Below are 24396 nucleotides of genomic sequence, written 5' to 3' on the forward strand. Positions count from 1 at the left end.
AATATCCCTGCAGATTTCTTTGAAAAAAATGAAAGCAAGTTTCCCTAAAAAGGGTAGTAATAAGGCAAAGGGTAGACACACTAAATACTGAAATAAATGTGGTTATTTATCTAGTTGTTGAGGTTTTTCTGCTGAATATATGTTTTCTTCTTTTTTATGACCTGAAAAAAAATATAATTTGTACTTAATGGCCATTTTAAGTAGAAACTGAGTGTAAACTAACTATATCTTTGGCAATATTTGTGATGGGAATGGATATAATTCAAAAATTGTTTTATACAGATACCTATACAACACTTTTGACACAATATCTATACAATTGACTTTAATACTAATTCTTAAACAACACTTTATTTATACATCCTTTTAAATTACAAACCAAAAGTGGATGCGGCTTCTGGGGTATGTGCAGTGCTGGAGGTGGGTATACACTGACCGCAACGGATAAACTATTTAACTAAATAGTCAAATACTACACTATTTATGAAGCTCTCATGTTATCATGCATATGGAATGCAATTTAGACAGCCAATGAGCAGTCTAGATTTTAGAACTAGCATGTTTGTTGGCTCACAGATGCTAAGATTGACTACTTAGATACTGCAAATTGGTACTGAAGGACAATTACTTTTTTTTTGATAATTTTTCAGTAGTGTTAAAGCAATTCAGTCGGTACTGAAAAGTATAGAATTCTGACGGTCTTATTTGTGAAAATGCTACTTTGGGAATAATGCCAAACTGTAAGTGTTACCGCCTTGTTGTGATAGCAATCAAAGCATTAAGCTGTTTTAGCCATCTTTCGGTCAAAAGGTTTTGAGGGATGTAAAATATTCCCAAATTATAATTCATTTAACAAAATCTTTACAGGAATTTTCTTTTTGTGTCACCAAATGTTTGACAGGCACAACCAGAAAGGCAGAGAAATGCACTGCGTTAAACAGAGCTCATTCCCTCCTGGCTCTGTCACCAGCATACGTGAGAGATGGAAATCGAGGTCAGCGTCTCGCTTACTAGAACATCTTCAAGATGGACTAAGGGAACCTTATTAAAGCCTGCAGGGGATTTTGAGAAATTGCCTTCTTTGTCTCTTGCTGCTCTGCTATGGCCAAAATGAAGGCTGGGTGAAGGGACTAAAGCTGCTGCGATCACATCAGATCTGGATTTAATGTGCACTTGAACTTGTTTGGATGTCTGTGTATGTTTAGACAAGCTTCGTTAGGGCTAAAGGGTGCAGATGTGTTAAATGAAGTGATCTTTCAGTCAGATGTGTAAAATGAGGGCACAGTCTGTTTCTGAAGTGGGGAGCCAGTAAAAGTGCAGGACTTCTCAAAACATGTTACTAGTGTAACCATGGAAATGGTTGTAGTGTAGTCCCAGCCTCAGATGCCCTGTGTACGTGCCACAGTAAGCTAAGCTGAAAACAACTGCTGGGATTTTGTCACTGTCATTCTGATTGGCTATCTGCATGTCCGTGCGAACACAAACCACGCAGTGGGTTTTATAACACAGTTTCAAGTAGTTACCTGCATGATACACCATGCTGACAGTAAACCTTTCGGAGTGAGCTGCCAAGATGTTTGCTTTCAGGTCTGAAAAAGTTATTCAGCTTTCTGGGAAGCATTTAGTATTTCTCACACAATTGCTGGCACACACCCATTTGTTTACCGCACGTGTTTATTTTTTAGGCTTACTTTTATCTGCCGATGCACGTCATGTCAAAATAACAGTCTGTGATTGGTTATTTTGCCTGTCAAATATACAGTACTTAAAGCTTTAATCTTTGAGAGAGAGGGAAAAAAAAAAAATAAATAAATCAAGCTCTGCGCTAGTTTCCGATCTTAAAACATCCACAGGTGTAACATCACTGAATGCATTTAGAAGCACTTGATTTGTGAGAGGTAAAAAACACAACCAACTTCTAAGACTGAACTTTGGAGGTGTGGAAAAATATCCCTGCAGATTCTCTGCGAATATGAAACTCACAAAAAAAGCCGCAATAAAGGCAAATACGGGAAAAAAAGAGATTACACAGAGATTTCTGTGTAATTTTCTGCTAAATATATGTTTTCTGTTTTTTCTTTTGATGCTGAAAAATAAACCATTTGCACTTAACAGCTGTTTTGATGGAAATTGAATAAACGAAGGGTGGTTTTCTAACTTTTGGAAATATCGGTGTGTAAATCTAGGGCTATATTTATGACTAGGGCTGGGCAACAGTCAAAATTTTGCCTTGACTTTGAACCTGATTGCTTTTTTGATAACTTATTTTAAATTATTAATCAAAAGTGAGTGTGGTTTCGGGGTGTACAAGGTGCTGGAGGTGTATATATGTTATATGTAGAGGGTGGATAAGGGAGTCCTCTCTATCCCCAGTGTGAACTACACGTATGGTTATATGGACACTCACCTTGCATCATGCTTCTGTATGCAGTATCTGTGATGGCATAGATGTGGGGGGGCATCTCGTGTCTCTTTTTTCCCTTGTACATTTCCACAATCTCTTCTGAGTAGATGGGCAGGTTCTTATAGGGGTTTATCACCACACAGAAGAGTCCAGAGTATGTCTGCAGAGAGAGAGAGAGAGAGAGAGAGAGAGAGAGAGAGAGAGAGAGAGAGAGAGAGAGAGAGAGAGAGAGAGAGAGAGAGAGAGAGATAGATACATAGAGAGAGAGATAGAGAGAGAGAGAGATAGAGAGAGAGAGATTGCATATTTATTGTAAAGTGATCCATCTACCATGCGGTAATGAATGCCTAAGAACCAGAGCATCACCACACAGTGAAGGAAGCCAAGCAAAGCAGAAAGCCTGCAGCTGAATATGGCCTTCTCAGTGAGGCCTGTAATTCCAGCAGCTTTTTACACATGACTCCATCAAGGTCTAATGAATAGGTGTAAAAGAAGTAGCGATTAAGTCATAGGGGAAAAACGACTGTTAGTTCTTACTCTTTCATTTCCTAATCATCCCCTTCAACATTCACCAGAGGCAGCACTTACACATGATGCTAATCCCCTCTTTCAGACCCTCTCCGTCTAAACCTCCCTCATTTTGACTCATTTAGGTTGATTCCATTCTTAATATGCATCTTTCATCATCCAGTTTTTTTTATATAAGAGGTGTCATTATTCTCTGCTCTAATCTCTCAGACTGCATTTTTATTTCTCCTTTAGAAGACTTTCCTTTTTGCACACCTATTTTTTTTTAATCACTCATTGCAATTTCTTTTTTATTACTGTAAAGCAATTATTAGTATTATTATATGTGGTTTTACTTTTATTACTTGTCAGCTACCTTAGCCTCATAACTAGGGCTGAGTTCAAATATTGACACAGTAATATTAAGCTCACAGATATATGCTCACCAATACAAGCTTTATCCATATTTTTATGAATTTATTTTTACACAGCAGGTTAATGTGAGTGTAAAAGAGGCACTCCTGAGAGTCTGAGGGAGCTACATTTACAATATTCAACAGATGGCAAACATGCTGTAATAGTTGGGATTTACATCTTGTATTTATTAATACAGTTCTTAGAAGCCCCATCAGCACTATTTAGTCTTCAATGTTGCATATTTAAACTTTTGAAAAGGTGAACATTAATAAAAAAACATTACTCTCCAACCACACTTACTGATTCATTATTCTTGTAGTTTTTAAATCATTTTTGTGTAAACATTGACCAAAAATGTCTTCTTATCATATCGTGATGCTTGTATCGTGACGCTATTATCGTGATGCTTTTATCATGAAGTTACTAGCAATGATCAGTCCTACTCACAGATCCAGTGCAAACTTCAGACGGCAAACATGTCTTAGCTGACTCACTCCAGCTGGGGTAAAGGGGGAACTTCTAGTCAAACTGTTCCTTTAACAACCTCCAGCACTCACACACACAGTTCTCTCAGAGTACAGCAGTGACAGTGTGGTCAGATCAGGGGAGTAACAGAGTGAATCCACATCCATGACATGCAAATAAAGGCCTGTAGATTCTGTCGGTTGGATGTAAGTGTTCAGGTTAAAGACTCTAAACCCCCTCAAACACTCTGAGACACACTAACAGCTGCACCAGTCTCGCTCTCATCCTCTCCCAGTCTGTCCGTCTCTCCCTCCCCATGTCTCTCTCCCAGTCTTTCTCTCTCCTATGTCTCTCGCTCTCGCTGTATCTCTTGCACTTTAATTCTTTCTCTTCTTCCATTCCATTCTTTCCTCCCATGTTGCTCGATTTCACTCTTTCATTCCCCCAGTCTGTCTCTCACTCTTTCTCCCTCCCCTCCATGAATCTCTCTCCATCTAATTCTTTCCTTCTTTCTCTCCTTCTATTTCTTTCTCTACTTCTATGTCGTTCAATCTCTCATTCTCTCTCCCTTTCTTTTTCTCTGTCCCCCAGTCCTTCTCTTTCTCTCTCTTCCTCCTCATCCCTCCCATTCCAGTTTTTCTCTCCCCCTTCTTCTCTTTCTCCATCTCTCTCCATCCAGTTCTGTCTCTCATTAGGTCTTGCAATCTGACAGTCTTTCCCTTTTCCCCTCTCTCTACCCCTCAATCTCAGTCTCTCTCTATCCACTTCTCTCTCGCTCTACCACACTACTCTCATTCTCTTTTTCTCTCATTCTCTCTTTACAGTGATTTTTCTTTCTCTCTAGAATTCTCTCTTTCATTCTCCCTCTTTTTCTTTTTCCTTTCTCCCTCTATTCTCCATCACTCTTTTCCTCGTTCTCACTCTCTCTCCATCTCTCCAGAGGTCCTTTTCTCCCTCCTCCCTTTTACATATTGTTCCCTTGAGTTTCCTGTTTACCACAAAACTTCAAACACACACACAGAGAAAGAGGGAGGGAGAGAGAGAGAGAGGGAGAGAGAGATCTTCCTTCTCTTTGTTGTGTGCAAGCGTGTGTCTGTGTGGTCAGTCTGAGTGATTCTGAGATGACTAATTAAGGGAGCGTTTTGGGGGACGCTGTGCTCAGATGGTGTTCAGGGAGACCACAGACTGATCCACCACACCTAACACACACACACACACACACCCCTACGTACCAAATCTCTTTCAGCAGCTGCACCAACTCCACAGTCTTCAGTTAAATACATGAATTGTGTAATAATTCTTCTATCTCTAACTGAATAACTGTTGCCACAACAAACAGCGAATATAAAACGCTAAATTATTTCAAAGTTCAAAAAGGCTATTACGCAACATGGCAGGAGGGCGGAAAAGGTTCAGAGCAGTCACTTTATATCAGTTAGCAGCAGTCTTGCAGCATGGTTGGCAATCCTCCACTAGCCTCAGAGATCGTTCTTTAAATGGGATTTCCACTGATTTTTCAAAACATCTGCATAATTAAATCGTTAAGATGTAAAGTGGTTTGATATGAAATGCTTCATTCCAGAGAAACTTATCCAGTCACAATTGTTCACAGTAGTGCTGATAGGAACCAGACGTTTCAAGTATTTATTGTCTCTAAAAGCTAACTCACAAACTTATTACAAGAAATGATTACGGAAATGCTGCCTGATGCCTGAAACACTGTTTCACGACAGATCTGAGATCAGACTCTGGCCTATATCTACATTACATATAAAAACGTAGAGGACACATGTATGTTCACAGGTCTTTTGGATAGTAAATAAAATGTCTGAGTCATAGAGATCTTTGGTTCCAGTCTCTTGGTTCCTATCGCAATCATCATAAAATAATTTGAGTAGGTAGTTTCTCTACAATGCACAGTTTCACACCAAACCATTCTTAATGACTTTGTTTACATCATCATCTCTTGAATTATGCAGAATTATCCAGAAATTTTGAAAATGTGAGTGGAATTTCCCTTTAATTTTACCCAAGGAGTCTGTGTTTCTAGCAGAGGCAGTGATATTAAACCACAGTATAGCAGCACTACCAATATGCACAGCACAGTACAAATATAATAGTGCCACTGACTTTTCTTTTACTCACAATATGAACAGATCTACTGGTCCATTAACAACTGTAACTAAGCACTGGTTTCCCTGAACCCCCAATCCCATTTCTCCCCTTGCCCCTACCACTTAGTCTTTAGCCTTCTATTTATGCCTGTGGGGTAGAGTGACTGATTTTTGTTGAGATAGAGGGGTAGGGTGAAATGTTAGGGCTACATGGCTCTCCAAACGGAGGTTTTTCAGAGGCAAACTCCAAACGGAGTGATATAGAAAAAAGAAAAACTGGCAAGTTGGCTGCGCGAGCGACCAAAAAAAAAAACCCACAAATGTGAGAATTTTCTCAATTAAAAGAAATATGATAACCATTGCATTGTCTTAGTTTAAGGTCATTTCAATGTATTATGGTAAATTTAGGCTATGGGCCCTTCAGGCAGTACTAGTATACTGATTTAACATCTAATATACTGATTTAACTTATTTACAGATGTTAGACTGTTGAAGAAATCCTTAATATCTTATTGCTCAGATCTAGACAACGTAGCAGAAGCAGGCTCAGTAGCAGAACAGTGACAGAGCTGTGTCGGTAACTTACGTAGATAAGGCCTGAGTAGTATCTCTCTTTCAGGTTGTGCAGCACGGAGGCCTCATTCAGGCATGTCAGTTCAGCCATGTCCTCCACCTTGTTAAACTTCGGAGGGTTCATCTTCTGGATGTCATCCTTGTTGACACGGACTTTCTTGCCGGAGTCGGCGAGCTCCACCAGCACCTCGTCTCCATGCTCCTCCTTCACTGAGCCGGCCTCGAAGCCCAGACGCTCCGATGGAACCCATACGAGCTTCTTACTGGCCCAGTCCGCCTGCGCCAGTGGGTTGTTCACCACAGAGCGGTCCACGTACAGGTACTTATCTGCAGCTGACATGGTTGCTGAGGGGGAAGAAAATGGACAAGAGGAGAATTAGGGGCTGCAAAGTTCACATAGCACATTTTATACTTAGTTGCAGCTCACAGTCCTTCACAGTATATTTAAATCAAACAATAAAACAGCAAATAGTAAAAAAGAACTTGCTTAGCCAACTAACTTTAAGCACAGTTTCATCTAACCCTGGATTTTCTATCACTATTTACCATGTTACATTGCCATGGCAATTTATTCCGAACGCACAAGCTGCTCTAGGGCAGCTTAAGTTTGGGATAAACAGCTCTTGGACCAACCAGGGACGGGTTTTCAACCAAATAAGGACAGACTTCTGGCGGAGCTCCTTCTTGGGTCACTTTTTTTTAAAAAAACGGTGACATTCGTGGCATCAATCGCTTAAGAAATATGACTTTTCAGCAGAGGAAACAATCCATACTACATAAATATTAATAATATAAAGCAATCACTACTGCAATAAGTGTAAACAAGGTGGCAGCAGCAACAGTGCAGCTTTTCATCGTTATAAAGGCTTTACTTTCTACATATTTTCACAGAATTTCCTTTTTGTTTGTTAAATAACATCATACGAGTAAAACAAGTTAACTTGGGTCGCTTTTTTTTTTTCTGAAGCTAAAATTTGTTGCGGAACCTTGCTCAAGTTGAATATGCTTCCTGAGACAGACCCAAAGTGAAATGGGACAAAAAAAAAAAAGTACATACAGTAAATTCTACACAGAATCATGTATGAAAACATAACACATACCTGACCGCTCCTATTCATATACTGCAGGCTACATTTTTAACATTCCATAAATGCAAACTTATCCAGAGATCAGAGATGATCTAGATTAACAGATACAAAAATGATGCATCACGTAAATACGGTATTATGCAGCTTGTTTTGGTATTGGAAAACAAGAATGCCAACTGTCTCTGCAGCCCCACCCACCATAATAATGTGGTGAGAAGACGGAGATACAAAGCCGCATGCTTACACAACCACATGTTCAGACCCGCCCCATACTTCGCATTGATGTGAACAAAAAGATGGAATTTTTTTTTAAATCCTATTGTTAGATGCATGTCTAATGTGTACACAACACACTTATACACAGTCAGACATTGTGAACATACAGACTCATTTGTCCACATTATATTAAATCCAGTCCTGTTCTTATAAGGACTTTTCAGTGGTGTGGTGACTCCACACTGACTGTGCAGTAACCCAACACTAGGCCTAACCTGCATTGGCAAAACCGGCCCTACAGGTTACCACAATAAAAACAGCGTCCTAAAGGTATTCTAGGAATAGCTTTGGTAAACTTCTGCTTGGACAGTACAGTAATACTGTTTCGATGAGCAATGGACTTTGTATCCCAAAAAATGCCTCGCCCTCTCTTTTTCTTAAAGCAAATAAAAAAAAAGCTTGCCCATGTATCTTACATAAGCCTTCAGGAATGTGGAGGTCACGATCTGTTAAGCACTCTCGCTCTCTCAAACACACACAATCTCTGTATAGACCAGATTAGGTCAGGAAACAGCGCATTGCCTCATTCCTGTAAGTCATGTAACTGTGCTCACTCTCTAAGCAGAATGTTCACTGTTTGTTGGCCTTTTCAGTTTAAATATGTGGTTTGGACAAACGACTTTGTTGATTACAAGGTTCCGAGACAGCCTTTTAAACAATTTGTGCCTTTTTAAGTAACATGTCCGTGCCGTGTGTGTGCCCATGCCAGAGAGAGAGTGAGAGAGAGCGAGAGATGGACTTGGGGAGATAGTTGCAACCTTATAACCTGTGGGAGGAGTGTGCCTCTTAACAGAAATTGTATTGGCACTGGATTCCAAATAGCAAGGACAGTGTGGCACTTTGACGGGAGATCACTCAGCATAGTCGTTTTATGGTCATTTTATGATATCATTCAAAACTAGAGTGTTAAACAACAGCTTCAAAGAATCCACTGGCCAGGCAGAGGTGCTCAGCATCTTACTATTACTGTATTAAACTCAGGCCCATATATAAAATCCACAGCAAATGACACAAAGCTTGAAATTTACATGGATCAAGGCAGCCAATGGCAATCTAAACTCTTAAAGAGAAAATGATAAATTCTCATGGACAGCTTCCTCCAGCTTATGCTGCCACATTCTGTTTCACCTCATAGCTTTTAGCCCACAAACACCAAGTTTAAGAAAAGTTAGTTAGCTGATGCCAAACCTAAAAAAATCGCCAAATTATGTTTAAAGTTTTATTCCACTAAATCTATATAAGAGTGTAAAATGAGCTTGAGTTTGATGTCCATCAGTGCTGTTCTGCAATGCATCCTATGCATTACAGGTGCGCTTTTTACTACCTGCTACCCAGCAGCAGAGACCCTCTGGTGGAGTGACCCAGAGACCCTTGTATGCTAGCTTTTAGCCTACTTTAGTAGCCTTTATGCTTCTTTCCTTGGAGTAAAGAGATAAGAAACAGGCTCTTCACTTTTCCTTCTGGTGGAGTCTAGAGTTCAGACATCTCAGGATTCTTACAGGAATGTATACATGTTAAAGAGCAGGTCATTTTTATAGCAAAATCCTAATTTTCTTTTCATTTTTGAGCATTGTGAGGGGCTCAGGCCGTAAACTGCAACTGGTAAGTGGAACTGGTGGCAGTGCAGCAGTTTTTTCTGCTGACAAATCTGTTCATAGTATTTTGTTAGCGATTAGCAATAACTGTTGCCATGTGGGACAGTAGAACAGTAGATCTTTCTGCTTCAAAAAACAAACGGCTGTTTCTTGTGACTCCTTTGACCCTATAACCCTTCTAAATGTTCGCTTTGAAGGTGGAGCCTTCACAGGCGTTTACCCTAGCATGCTAAAGCTAGCAGCACAGGCGTGATCACTCCTGAATGGACCCCTCTGAGGGAGTTTGAATTAGAGCATGGCTTCACAGCAGTGCAATGCACTTCTCCCTAATGAGCACGAGCAGCTTAACGAAGCCTTGGGAATGTGCAGCCAGAACTTCAGTTAAACAACAAAAACACTACAAGCCCTGACAAGGCCGCTCTGCCTTTCCCATGCTCGGCAGTTCTTTCAAAGACTCTCTAACCTAGCGAGAGGTGACTAGACGGGTTTTACCGGGCCGGAGGCCTTACGTAAGCCCCAGCAGCTCCCCAGGGCTTCATATGGAAGGCAATTATCAGAGCCTGTAGAGCTCTCGCTTTCACCCCAGCCATTAGCATTCCTGCTCCACAGGAGACAAGCCCTCTCCCACTGCTAGCATGCTAAAGCTAGCACTAGCACATGCAAAGTTTTTGCTCAGCATGTTTTCAGCTGTAATGAGAAAGTACTTCACTGTCTCTGTCTTTTCTCAAAAAATGCATTTCCCTACTGCAGTTAAACATATAACCATATGAAACGGTACAGCTCAGGGGAAAATCAGCTGCTTGTTAATTTTCTTACAAAAAAAACAGTTTGGCCAGTTTTCAACCTCTATTTGGAACTCCAGAAACCCTTATTTTAACTCGCATAGCTCTTGTTATATTTCTAATCTCTCAAAATGTTTTCAAAAAATAGACATTGCAAAGCTAGAAACAATGGCAGCCATCTTGAGGCCTGGATTTTGTCAGTTCTTATAGCGACAGTACCCTGTTACACAGTGTCAGAAACCACAAAAACAAGTCTAGTTGAGATAACTTAACAACTCGGCATGGTTTGAGACAAGTGTGAGATGGTACGCAGTGTGCTAATCTGTGCCTGTAAGCTTCAATTACTTGTTGGCCACATTAGCCAAGTAGCTCCACTGCAAACCTAAAGAAACAAACTTCAGATACCAAACATCTCTTGGTGGATTTGTAGTAAGGAGAAAATTGGGCCAATTTACATTGCTATAAGTTGAACATTACACCTGATGCTATTACAAAGCTATAATAGCCAAATGAGAGCCTTAGGGACCGCTAGAGAAAAATCCTCCTGGAAAAGTCAGACAGACTTCCTGCTGGCCTGGCTGGCACCGGGTGGGCTGTGCTCCGTTGCAGTGTAAGGGGAATAAGTGACATCAGTGCATAATGTACTTCCAGGCTATTTGGAGTAGAGTTACATGGTGAGTCAGGGAGATCAAACACTCTCATGCAAAGAGTAGGTCTGGTAGAGTATCTGGCATTTTCTGCTTTTCACGATCCAAATAAGCCCAAACACATTCAATGATGTTGAGATCTGGACTCTGGAGTGGTCAGTCCATTGATCTGAGAACACCTGCACCTTCCTTGTTTGATTTGCAAATGTTCTTTCTCCACACCTTTTTAATCATTTATTAAACTCATTTTGGGAACTTCGGCTTTTTCCATTTTGAATGGAAATAAAATAAGTGGTCTCTAATTGTGGTGAAATTGAAAATTTAATACATACAGTTATAACCCTAATTGGTCAGGCAGCCGTTCAGAGCTGGGGGTTCTGATTGACAGGTGGCTCCATTTCTGACTGACAGTTACTGTGCTGCAGAACAGCATGTATGTGCCAAAATCCTGATCTGGCGTCTTATCGCTCACCATGCTGCATTAACACAAACACTAAAACACACACAGCAAGAGAGCAAAGACCGCAGGACTTTTCCTTCTCACGATCTCCCTCTTCAGACACACAAACAAACACTGTCTCTACACCCCAACCCCACAGCTGACTCTCATCACCACTCCATCCCCCACTTCCTGCACTATAACATGTTGTACCCCTAAAATTAGTCTTCTTCCTCTGCCTTGGTCCAGCTCTCTCGCTCTGGTAAGTTCTCTGTGTTTATCCAGACCGCCAGGATCGCATTCCTGCCATACTCGTGCCTTATCAGAGGAAAAAATGAGAGAGCAAGGGAATTTCAACAGTTTCTCTCCTAAAGCCCCTCCTTTTCATTATTTGCCCCTTCTAGGGCTGCACAATATATATTTTTGCGATATTAGCCAAGGCAATTACAATACAGTAGAAATTTGCAATATGCAAATGAGCCCCTTACCAATCACTGAGTGTTTTACTGTGTTCACATGCAGTCATATGCAAAAGTTTCAACACCCCTGGATAAAATACAGGCTCCTCTACAAGGAACAAACTTAAACATGGCACTTTCTGCTAACTGTAGTGCACAATTTCTATTTATTTGCTGAGTTTACACTGTATATTGCAGGGCTAATCACAACAGTACATGCGTGAATATGCAGCAGTATTATCACAATGTGGTATTCAATCTAGATCGCACAGCCCTGCCTCTTTCTCTCACTCTATTCCCCCTTCTGACCGCTCTCTTCATCTTTCTTTCTCAAGGTTTCCCTCTCTTTGTGGTCAGGCGTGCCTAAAGGGGGGATTTAACATCCACAATAAATCAAAGTTTGCCCTTGCTGGAGAGAACAGTACTTCAATCCATAGGAAGAAAGTGGGAATGTGGAATGTTAAGCGTAAGAGAATCTACAGTAGAGAGGGTGGGATCACCTGACCTTTGCACACAGTTAGATAAAGACCAAGCGCAATACAGGACCAAAGGATATTTCCTGCACTCATCAGTGCCTACAGGAAATACTATGATCGTAAACCAGTGAGGACTTTGACAGGCAGATAACTGGTGTGGGCTGCGCTGCAGTAGTAGTCCAATGGAAATGTGTGTGGAACTGAAAGAATGAACTGTTAAAAGCATGCACAAAAATGCTAATGTAGTTAGTGCTGTATGGACAGTATGATCCACTTAAAATTACCTCACCCTATTTCACATCCTTTCGTTCTTAGCAATATGAATATCTGAAAAAAAAAAACCCTAAAAACAACCTGGGGTTATTTAGTTCCACAATCCTAGCACTGTGGAAAGTTCTGGAACTTTAAGTTAAAATTCTGTAACCATGCACAGCTGAACCAAAACATTCTATAACATTACATAGAAATTTGGGAACATTCCTCTGAGGATTCTAAAGTTAGAAGATTCTAGAACTGTACACAAATACACAGTGTGGAAAGTTCTGGATTCTACTGGGAATTCCAAAGTTGTAAAATACCAGAACTGTATGCTAACAGTCACTCCAAAACATTGCATTTAAGGTTCAGGAACACTGAACTGAAAATTCTAAAAAGTTCTAAAATTCAAGAACTGTATAGTAAAAGTCAAACTCTAGAACATGACACAAAAAGTCTGGGAACATTCCACTGAGAATTCTAAAAGGGGTAAAATTTTAAGAACTGTACATAAATACATGGAATGTTCTACAGCATTACATGGAAAGGTGTGGAACATTCCACTGGGAATTCCAAAGTTCATAAATTGCAGAACCGTTTGCTAACAGAGAAATTCTCGACATGGGAATTCAAGTCACCTGTGTCAGCCAAGTCCCGGTAACAAAAACTAAGCATGGCAAGGCCAGGCGTGTCCAGCTGAGATTTATCAGAGTGCACCATCAGCTGGGCGTGGCGCAGGGACATAAAACCACACAGGCTACATGCAAACACGCTGTCTACACACCAGCATGCTGGACTGGCAGCAGCAGAAAGGAAGGCTAATGACAGAGCGGCTGCATGGCCGAGGGATCACTTCTGAAGCTCCTGAATCTTTGCATATTCACATTGGAAAGAAGAAGTAGTGTGTGCTAGCTGTTAGCTTCAGCTTTAGTTATAGTCATATGTGGATAGATAATAATGATACAGACTATTCCCTGAAATTGTAAAAACTTATGGGTTTGGATTGATGAGCACATAATAAAGCACTGCAATAAAGAAAATAGGAGGTCTTTTGTTCTAATGAGGTCATATGCAGTTTTATGGTACAAAACAAATCTGAAATGACGAATCATTATGATAAGAACAGCCGGCCAGATAACGATGTAGTAATGGTATTTCTTCCAATTACACTAGATTGGTCAGCAATTTTAAAGGAGACAGACAGACCAAGAGGACAGACAGACAGATAGAGAGAGAAAGAGAGAAAGATTGTGTCCTATCCTCTTTCAAAGTCTTGACACAGTTAAATCAGTCACACTGGGACACTCCTGGGAGTTCCACAGTGCTAATTTTAACTGTCCGATGCGCCATCATTTCACAGACGAGTGAGCTAAATCTGAAAGAAAAAGCTACAGGCGTGTGAACAACGGCCTCGATAAAGCCAGAGAGACAAGAGCGGTCAGTTGTAGATCGACATCTCTTGACCCATCTACTATGTCTACAAATGACTCTTCTTAAGACCAGACACATCCATCACCCTCAGCCCTTTTCTTTTTATTGGTTTAGCAAAAATACATACAAATGAATTGGGCATGAGAAAAATACAGAGGTCCACTTTTTGAGATGTAAATAAAGTCACTCAGGGTGGTCTAATGTGAGACAGTTCATTACAGAAAAACATACACAGCTTCTTTACAGTGGTGTTGAAGGGAACCAGGGGTCACAATGTCTACAACCCAAATATAGCCATTTTGTCAAGTATGCAAAATGACAAGTGAACGTGTCTTCTGAGGTTATAGCACAGTGTTGATAACAATAAGGTAGCCTCTGTGTATTAGCAACCACTTTGTGTAACAGCTTTCTGTGAGGGAACATTTAGAGGCATTAAACTCTTCGGACGTCTGGTTCCTATCACCACCACTGTGAACCATTCTCTCTCATCAAACCACTCTGAATAACCATTGAATGAGGGCTCAGTTTGTCTATAAAGGAATTAAATGTATAGTTTTTCCCCCTTGTCCCACATGCATTATATCAGTCATGATAAGTTTGGTGTCTAAAGTTTGCTTCTTCCATTTTACACTAGTGCTGCAAGACTAACGTAGACAACAAGTAACTAAACCTTATACTGCCCCAATTAGCATCGTGCACATGGATGAAATAAATCACATAGCAAGCAATTTGAAGTTCAAATTTTGCCTGTACTTTTGTCCATTTAAGGGGGAAACTGGGTACAGTTGTCTTTTTGCCAAACTATTCCTTAAATGGGTTCACTTGTTTGAATTGTCTAACAGGTCTGAAATTAGCTCACATATTCTCAGTATGTGACAGGAAATGATGCAACAGCTCAAGGGAATGAAAGGATTCTGCGGCCATGCTGGAATGACACACTCCTCATGAGGGCCAGCATTCACTCCCTAGCTCATTCGCACCCTTTTTTCCTCTCTTCTCTCATCTACTTCACCTTCATTCCATTCCAGTCGAGTGCCTCCCGGACGCTCAGCAGTAGAAAAGGCAATAAAGCTAAAGAATCTGGAGCTGACTGCTGTCGCTGAAGTGTGGAGCGCTATAAAAGGCCAAATCTGAGCATCAGCGTGGAAAAGAGGGCCATTCAGCACTGTTTTACAGACAAACCCCAGCAACAGGCTCAGTGGCTGTTTTAATGATTGTACTTTCAGATATTCCTTTATTTATCCTTTAAAGGAGTAGTTTTGTGAAAAATGACAGTTTACAGAGTTTTCCTGCTTACCAGAATTGTGATAAATGAAGACGTGTTTGGTGTCTGAGGTTGCTTGTTTAGTTTAGAACTGGAGTTACGAAGCTAGCCACATGCTAACAAGTAATGGAATCTTATAACTAACAAGCATTGTGCTAACTGCATGGTAATGCCAAAGCTACTGATCTAACACACTAATATATATATATATATATATATATATATATATATATATATATATATATATATATATATATATATATATATTTCTGTTCTTTTAATCAAAAACTCGACTGCATCCACCTCATTAAACTAGCTTATCTTAGTTAAACCAAAAGCTGAATAAAACTCATGCAGCATATTCACTGTTTGGTTAAATCTCACTTTGTTTGTATGCAATTATAAAGCCATGATTTGTCCTCGCAGCCACTGGTGGCCTTTCAGTGGGTTGCAAATCGTAGTGTGGCTACTGTGGCTGCTCACACTACTCTCACCCAATCACTGCTCTCATTTAACCATATACTTCTCCTTTCTCACACTCACTTGCCCTCTTTCACTTTTTGTTTTTTTTTGTTTTTTTACAAAACTCTCTTAATGGCATTTACACCTGCCCAAACTTTCCATTCCAATTCCACATGACTGCTTCACTGACAGAGGGTGGTGGACGGGCATGTACAGGGCATGAGAGGTAGCCTTGAGAGAGCTACAGAGGCCAAGAGTATATGAGATGGAGGCAAGGGAGTAAGAGCAAAAGAGTAAGAGGTGGAGAAAAGGAGAAAGAGGGAGTGGAAAAAGGAAATGACAAGCAGGGAAAACTATTTTGCCATTTGAGGGACTTTGTTGTGTGAATTCTTCAGCCAAGCGCCAAGAGACAGGCCGGGTGAGAAAGAATGCAGCGCTTTCCTGAGAATGCCCGAAACTAGGCTTTAAAATAGCACTGAAAAGCCTGCAGCCCATCAGGACGAGCCTCAAACTCAGCAATCTTTAAAACTGTCCCACACGCCTCCTAGCTATCAGAACAGCCTCAGTGAATGAGCCTCATGTTCAGCACTCACATCAAGTCAGCATCCTGCAAATATGTCTACACATGCATTCTGTAGCCTTAAAGTAACCCAAAATGAAAAATGTAACCATCGATACATCTGTTGTAAATATACTCACCCATATTCCTACAGTGTTGCTGCAGTAGTCTCTAGAGTGAGATTTTTCAGTATAAAAGACTACACCCTCTTCTGATGAAGGATCTTGAAAAAAAAAACTTTTTTTAAAAAAGTCCAACTATTTTGGGGATTTTTTTTTCCTTATTAGCTGGTGAATGCAAAGAAGGTTGATAGCACACTTTACAGATTACTGCAACCATATAATTGTAGACTTTTGACAGAAATTACTCATTTCAGGGGAACAAAAAGCTAAAACCTACAGTTAAAGTTAGAGGCAGCTACCTGGCTATCTAGACACCTTATCTCTGGCTGAAATGGTGCTGGTGCCCATTTTGTGAAGAAAGTGAAGAAAGACAGAATCCTGGCTTATCGTACAATTTTGTTTGATAACTGACGTAATAGTTTTACTATTGCTAGCTTGGTTGTATTTTTTAGCCTATAGCTCACTGGCTAACGGCTAGCAGCCAGTATTGGTTGGCACCACAGGGATTCTCAAAGGTTGTATAATGTATGTGGGTAACACATGCTGAGTATTGTAGTAAGACTAAGTGTCTGTCAAACTAATGAGGTTCGGAGATGCAAATTTGTACTACACAAAACTGTATAAGGCAACAAATAACATTAACTCTAGTTTTAGGCCAGAATGCCACATTAACTGACAGTTAGGACTGCAGGCTCATTAAAAAGCTATATTCAACAATCAAGCCTAGAAAAAAAAAAATTGCTAGCAAATTCTTGTGCAGATTATAAACATATAAAATATGATTAGAAAAAAAATTGATTAGACTATTAATGACAATGTCAATTAATAGAAAAACCTTTTTCCAGACAAGGACGAGGTTATGGCAGCTTTAAAAATATCCTGAAGAACACTATAACAAGGAGATCTACGCAAGGGCTGGACAATGACAATATTTATTGTTATCATGATAAATTACTTTACAATAGGTCACAATATGTTATTCTGAGTATACTGTGGATATCGCAATTAAACACTTCTCACCTGCATGTTTCATTACAAAGACCACAAAACAGAAGGATTATAAATCACTGGATTTACAGTGTTTGATAATTAGTGATATTATGTATCATGAAATATTGTGATATTACATTTTTGCCATATCGCCCACCTCTAATGTACATGGTTATTCACAGTCTCAGTGGGCCAGGTGTGATCTCATAACAAGAACGCACATCTGGGGACAAATAGTTAACGTTTTGCTGCTGCACTCCGGCGAAACCTGTCGCAAACAAGGGTACAGCTCTTCTAAAACCAGCCCCCAAATTCCATTAGTCTGTGCTCTTTTAACACACAGGGTACAATCAATCAAACAGAACAAAGCAAGCTAGCTAGAGAAACACTATTGTTTGCGAACCCTTTTCCCTTGAAGTAATTTTTATCACATGTAATGTGTTAAAGATTTCGTCCATGATAACTTACATTACGTCCATGGGCTAGGCTTGTTGTCTGTTGAATAATGTTGATGACCGTACCATCGCTCCTTACTTCAAGGACTTATTTAGAAATTTCACACAGACTTATTAGGGTGGGTACAAACTGTGTTCCCACCCATGTTTAGCCCAGAATTTTTCATGGTTGTCACCAGATATTCTTGTTACAAGATCATGGCCCTGAAAGACTAGGTTAATCAAGACTCTATGAAACATTTAGGGTTTATCTAAAAACAAGGACTTGGTTTGCCTACGATTATGCTGAAGCCCTCAGGGGTCACAAAGTCATCTACAACATACTAATAAATCAGATATATTTTGATCTCAACAGTGCTTGGCCTCCTACGCTGACTACACTCAGACAGGTCCAACAGTAATAAAGCCGTCCACCGTTCTTACATAGAACCCGTGTCAGACTGCATTAGAAATCACTCAGTCACCTGTGGCTTTTAATGGCTGGGAAACAATGCTGAGGGAGGTGAAAAAGGGTGGGATAGGTTTTCCATCAACTTTCACCTGTCACTGCGATGTGACGTTTCGGCATGTCTGTCTTTCACCTTGTGGGCAAAATAATAACAGACGGCACACATCTGACACTGTTTTCTTCTAATGTATCAGATACCTGATCTTCTCTTCTCTTGAAGCGAAAGTAATCTAAATGCAGACAACTTTCTCTCTCACCGCAAAAGCTGTTCATCAGTCAGACATGTTTGGTTCTTTAGTTCTGGATCTACAAGGCTAATGCTAAATAAGGAAAGCTTATACCCCACCAATTAGCAAACAGCATGCCTTCATACATTTGTCTCAAATTACATCTAGCTGCCTCAAATAGACTTGCCTATGTGGTTTCTGATGCTGGATGACATACTGGTATCTGTATAAATAGGAGAAAGTGGAGTACTAGTAGCACCTACTTTGTCCATTTGTATAGAGAACATTAGGTCAGACAGTGTCAGAACCCACATAAGCAAGTCTATCTGAAAGAATGTAACAACCCAAGCCTTTGAGACCAGCTTTGAGGAAAGGTTGATGATTTAGATATGCAGTTTGCACCCTGCTAATTAGTTGGGGAGTGCAATGCTCCCTTCTCTTCTTTTTCCCAACAACTGTAGTGTCTGGCCAAACAATCATTACTGTGTAATCATTTGCAGAAAGACATATCTGTGCCAATGTCTGAGTGTGGGCCAAATTAAAAATCACAACATGCTGCTGAAATGTGACCACTTGGTAAGGCATCAAGGAAAAGCTCAGATATGTATCTACTGGGTGAGAAACCTTGGCAGCCTTTCTAAACACAAGGAATGTGATCAAAGTTCAGTTTGAACAACATGCTTATCTATGAGTAAATGTGAAGGTGGTAGCTTAGGCTATCTAAATACACCAGTATGATTAGCTTAATAAGAGCAGACATGAAAAACAAGTCAGACTTGAGTACAACAATAACAAGAGCGATAACCTGTGGTCAGTTTTTGTCCTTTTATATTAGTCAAAATCATTATGTGCGCAAAGAAGACCTTATCCAACATCAGCAAGTATTTCAAAACGCTTTAATATTGTTGGTATTATGTTAATTAGAAAATATCTAATTGTGATTTTTCTCACAAACATTACGACTGCGATTTAAATTGAGATTTTGTCTGTAAATAAAGGTTCAGGCCTTCTTTTTGCCATGAAGACTTTTTCTGGCTTGAGGCTTGACCAATGAATGTAATGTGCCAGACTGCCAGTAAGTTGTGGTTGTGATGTCACAACACACTGAGGTTTGGGTGCCTCTGATTGAGTTCACAAGCTATGTTATTAGGTTAAATGTCCCCTCTTAAAATTTAAGACAGCACTTTTGAAAAGGTAGGCTACATTTTAAAAACTGCAGCTCTTCTCATTTGAAAATTGCACTCTCTTAAATTGTGATTTCAATGTAAATAAGATTAATCTTTTAGCCCTACAGTTACTGTAAGTGCAAATAGTAATGACAAATTTACTATTTTATGGCAATTTTTATATTTTATATATTTCAATTTTATATTTAATGTTTCATTTTTTCCAATAGGTTTAACTGGGCAAATAAATCTGAACGTGAAAATATCACGTTTAAGTTTGTTCACTGACAAAATCAACAAAACATGTTTTGCATGAGACCACGCATTCTCCATAAAGCTAACAGATCAAGAACAGATAGAAGCAGTCCCAATTTCTGTATTTGTTTATGTATTGTCATTGCAGATATGAAAAATATCAGATTTTGGCATGGGTCCATACATTCCACATACATGGGGCCCTTCTACTTAATGCAGGGCATGCAACATCATTGATTCAACAATGTCTTTTTAGTGTATCACAAGGCTTAATGTAGTCATAATGTAGCAATCTAACCACAATACTAGTATGTTTTTCATATCATGAAAACTCAAATCTTAATGTAGGTTACACTTCGCTCCTCTGCCTCTTTCTCTTTCTTTTCTTTGCCTAGTTCTGTCATCTCTTATCTCTCCACCCTCCTGAGCTTATCGCTGCTGAAGTGGGACACTCCTGGTTAGCACTCACTGAGGGTGAAATCATGTCTCAAAGTACAGCCTGGTGTGGTTATCCATGAACCAAACCCAGTCTACCTTCCAGAGAAGCTGTTCCCCCATTACCAAGGAAGCTCTGTAGGCAAGGCAAGGCAAGTTTATTTGTACAGCACCTTTCATTCAAAGTGCTTAAAGCATAAAACGCATGCTTTACATAAAACGCGTCTAAACAATATAATGAAAAAAAGAGAGAAGGCCTTACTTTTGAATTTTGGGTGATGGGTAAAACCCCTAACCAAACAAACCACACCCACACACACACACACACACACACAAAAACAAGTGTGTGAGACAGATGCCACGCCCTGGGCAAAATCCATCCTCTCACACAGACTTGTGACAGGACTGAGTGTAAATGTTAACCAGCCCTTCTCCATTAGCTCCATATAAATCAGCCACCCATGCTGTGCACTCATGATCTTTCTGTCTCTGGCTCTTGCTCTCCCGCACAAAAGGAAGTCTCTAAATGGGTTTTCCCCCCCATCATGAGTGCAATCAGATATCAGCAGCTCAAAAAAATTGTTTCTTCTGAAGTACAAGCTTTCTTCCTGTTCCAACAGGAAGTTGCATCACTGTGCTGATTTAGCACCCTGCTGTAGGAGACATGTGCTCGAAGCTAGCTCAGGAACCCACAACGTGGGCCTTAGGGTGGATCAAATTCAGCTCAACTCATACAGACGGATCCAGAACTACACCACACGCTGTTGAAATGAAAGAATCGTGACAAAGTGGTGGGTGATGTAGCAGAAATATAACATCGCAATATTTTAAGAAATGTTCATTATGCACGAAATTGTCAAAATATTTACTTATTTTAGATAACTGATCAGTTGGAACACAGAAAAAGGAACCAGTAGAGCTACAGTTAGAAAGAAATCTATATTAAAAACTTAATACAGTTTTTTATTCATTATTTCACATACTGTGTTGCACTAAATCCAGTTAAACGGGACCAATTTTGCTCTCTTTGAATAAAAACATGCAGTTCAGGTCTGTGTTCTACAAGTACAGTCGATATCCACAAAATGTTCAGAGATGCATATTGTGTTGTATTGTGACAATTTAATCACAATAATAAACAGTCATACTGCACATCAAATATATACTGACACAGGTAACATAAGCTACATCAAAAACACAGAAATGAAATAAATATAGGGTTGCACAATGATATCTGAATCAGATCAGTTTTGGCAGATATTTGCTTAAAAAAATAATAATAACAACAGCATCAGACAGATTTTCATCAATTTTGATGATGTACTCATTGTATTCTGGAAGAACTAAAAATGTAGGCAACCCTAGACTATGATGCAAAAATATCTGCATTATTTGTAACCCTAAAGAAGTAAAATGTTATATATTCTCTGCTAATTCTCATTGATCTAGTTTCTACATTTCATAAATGTTTATGTATATGTACATGAAAAATACTGGATATGGGCATAAGTTTACAATTCCCATATAGATTCATTACTAATGAAAATTAAGCACCCCGGACAAAAAATGAGTCACCTTGTGTGTTTAGGGTGGTAGTAACTTCAGGCTCCCGCAGATGGCGTTGCATGAAGATGATTGGGCTATAAACACCTGCGGGGTGTGCGACGGGATTCACAGATTGAGAAAAGGTGGTACAGTTCAGTGAATGTCTTGTTCAATGTGTGGAAAATGGGTTGCAAAGCAGGTGTTAAGGATTGGTAAATAGGAGTGATTGCATTTAGGCGTGTCAAAGGCCGTAGTGTGAAGAAAGTAGCTGAATTTGCAGGTGTATCAAAGCGTACAGTCACACATGTCTACCAGCAGTGGAAAAAACCCCAGTCTACAAGAAATTCAGAATTGCGGCCGAAAGACAAAACTGACAGGACAGGGACCACCAATGTGTTTCACGGCTTGTGAATAAAAATCACTTCGCTTCCAGGCAAGAACTGCTTCTAGAAGTCAACGCAGGTCCTTCACAACCAGCTGTTATTCCTGGTCGTGGGGGTATTACATGCTATCGGGTATGTTTTTAATTTTTTGTCTGGTGAGCTTATTATTTACAACACCCGAATAACCATGTATAAAATTATAATGTACAAACTCCAGAGCAGGGCTGTCACTGTTCAAGGTGCACAATCAGAATCGGCAGATTTTTGCCCCAAACACACGATCGACAATTGGCCAATTTATCATTTTCTATTTAGGCAGATCTGTGTTGTAGTTTTATAATGCAAACAATGTCTGGTAAGGGCACTTGCACTGTATTTGAATGGTAATGCTACACCTGTACCAAACTGTCAAAGCACATTTATGCATGACTCATTGTACATTACTTTCAGATGTAGTACTTTATTGGATTCATCTTAAATATTTAAATATGCAAATTAGCTGATCAGCCATCGGAAGAGAAATCTAAATCAGATAATTAAGTAATCAGGTTTATTTTTTAAAAATGGATTTAATGTAACAAACTTTTGACAGATTCCTAAATGCTTTACCGAAAAATGCCTTTAAAAAGCCATCTTTAAAAGCGTTTATAAGAATGAGGCAAAAACATGCATATAAATAGGCGTGTCCATCAAGCTCTGTTCCTTACTGTAAGAGACAGCAGCAGGGGAATGTAAAATATGCATTATCATGCAAACTGTCAACTAGTCACTACTAAAACATCATGGAGTTGAACTTTAAGTGATTTTTAATCGCATAATCAAAGAAACATCCCTATTAGCTTTTACAAAGGCAGCAAAAACCAAAGGCAGTAGCTGCGGCTTGTGATTGCAGACGTTTGTCTGAAAGGCTGGATCAGGATGTAGTGTGCCGCTGGAGAGCAGCTTTCAGTGTCGGCCTGTTTGTTTGGAGATTAGCCAATCCGCTCTGGCTTCCTGCTATTGTTGTATTCTTCGCGAGGCTATGTACAGGTGTGTTCTGGGAAGGGAGGGACTGAGCTGGGAAGGCAGGCAGCCCAAAAAAGGAGAAGTGCTCCACAAGAAGAATGGATGCCAAACAGAGGAGGAAAAGAGCTCTTTCAGCCAGCAATGACGCACTGCCACAGGCTAGCTGAAACTGAATATTGTTGTAAGTGTAAAACTTAAAAGGGCTGGATTGGTGTTGACATTACAGCTGATAATGAGTAGGGCAGGGATGGGCATTTTAATGTTTGAATATCTGCATATTTAATCTAAAAGTACTACAAATTTTAAAAAAAGATTTGCTAATACTGTAACATTTTTAATTGAAAACATAAATACCAAAGCTTTAATATTTGTTTACTGCATGCAGCCACCACAAGAGGTGATCCGTACCTGATCAGTTGGTTGATTTAATGTTTTTTTAGATGTATGTAACTTAACTGGCATTTAGGCCCTGAATAAAAACCTCAAACCTAGATGTTGCTAAAATTACTGCAGGATGAGTGAGTTTCTAATGGGTTGTATTTTCTACAAACCTGGATGTTTGCGATCTTCCAAAAAGTGTCCATCACTTCACGATTTGGGAAGTGTTTAACATGGATGTGTGTGCTAATAGACAATATGGAGAGTAGTAGCAGTCAACAGGCTTGAGCCGAATGACTATAGTATTGTGGATTGCTGATGAGTCCATCTATCACGACTGTCAATAAAGTTAGACAACTTAAATGTGAGAAAATGTGCCTATTATAGTTTATATCATTCAAACAAGAAAAGTATTTTAGGCTGTAAACACAAGACAGCAAAAACTCCCAAAACCATACCAAAAACTACCGAACCATAGCAGAACAAAGTTAGTTTTCAAGTATCTGAGTAGAAACTCAGCATTCACTACTGATCTATGTAGCACAACTGGCCAAAATAAGCTATTTAGAAATTACAGGACAAGACTATATCTCTTACTTGAACATTCAATGAAGTGACACTAAAAATACTAAAGTTCAGACATCTCTATATTCAAAATTACCACGCCCATATTTAGTACTGAGAGGAAAACCAATATTTTATGGAACATATAGTTCAAGCATATCACTCATTCAGAGAATTGGCAGGGGCACAGCTTTAGAGCAGACATGGATAA

At 39.6% G+C, this 24396-nt stretch overlaps 1 protein-coding gene across 2 annotated transcripts in view; it reads right to left on the bottom strand.

Moving 5' to 3' along the window:
* The window catches only part of LOC118805306 (myosin-9-like), a 61313-nt gene that overhangs the window by 31452 nt on the left and 5465 nt on the right, over window positions 1–24396 (bottom strand). For both annotated transcript variants that reach the window (XM_036566019.1, XM_036566018.1), the window contains exons 2-3: window positions 6494–6825; window positions 2408–2564 (exon numbers count right to left, since the gene is read on the bottom strand). In XM_036566019.1, the coding sequence (XP_036421912.1) occupies window positions 2408–2564; window positions 6494–6820 (484 nt within the window). In that variant the 5' untranslated portion in view covers window positions 6821–6825. The remainder of the gene's footprint in view (window positions 1–2407; window positions 2565–6493; window positions 6826–24396) is intronic.

The sequence above is a fragment of the Colossoma macropomum genome, unplaced genomic scaffold (assembly GCF_904425465.1).
Source record: "Colossoma macropomum unplaced genomic scaffold, Colossoma_macropomum, whole genome shotgun sequence".
NCBI classification, from domain to species: domain Eukaryota; kingdom Metazoa; phylum Chordata; class Actinopteri; order Characiformes; family Serrasalmidae; genus Colossoma; species Colossoma macropomum.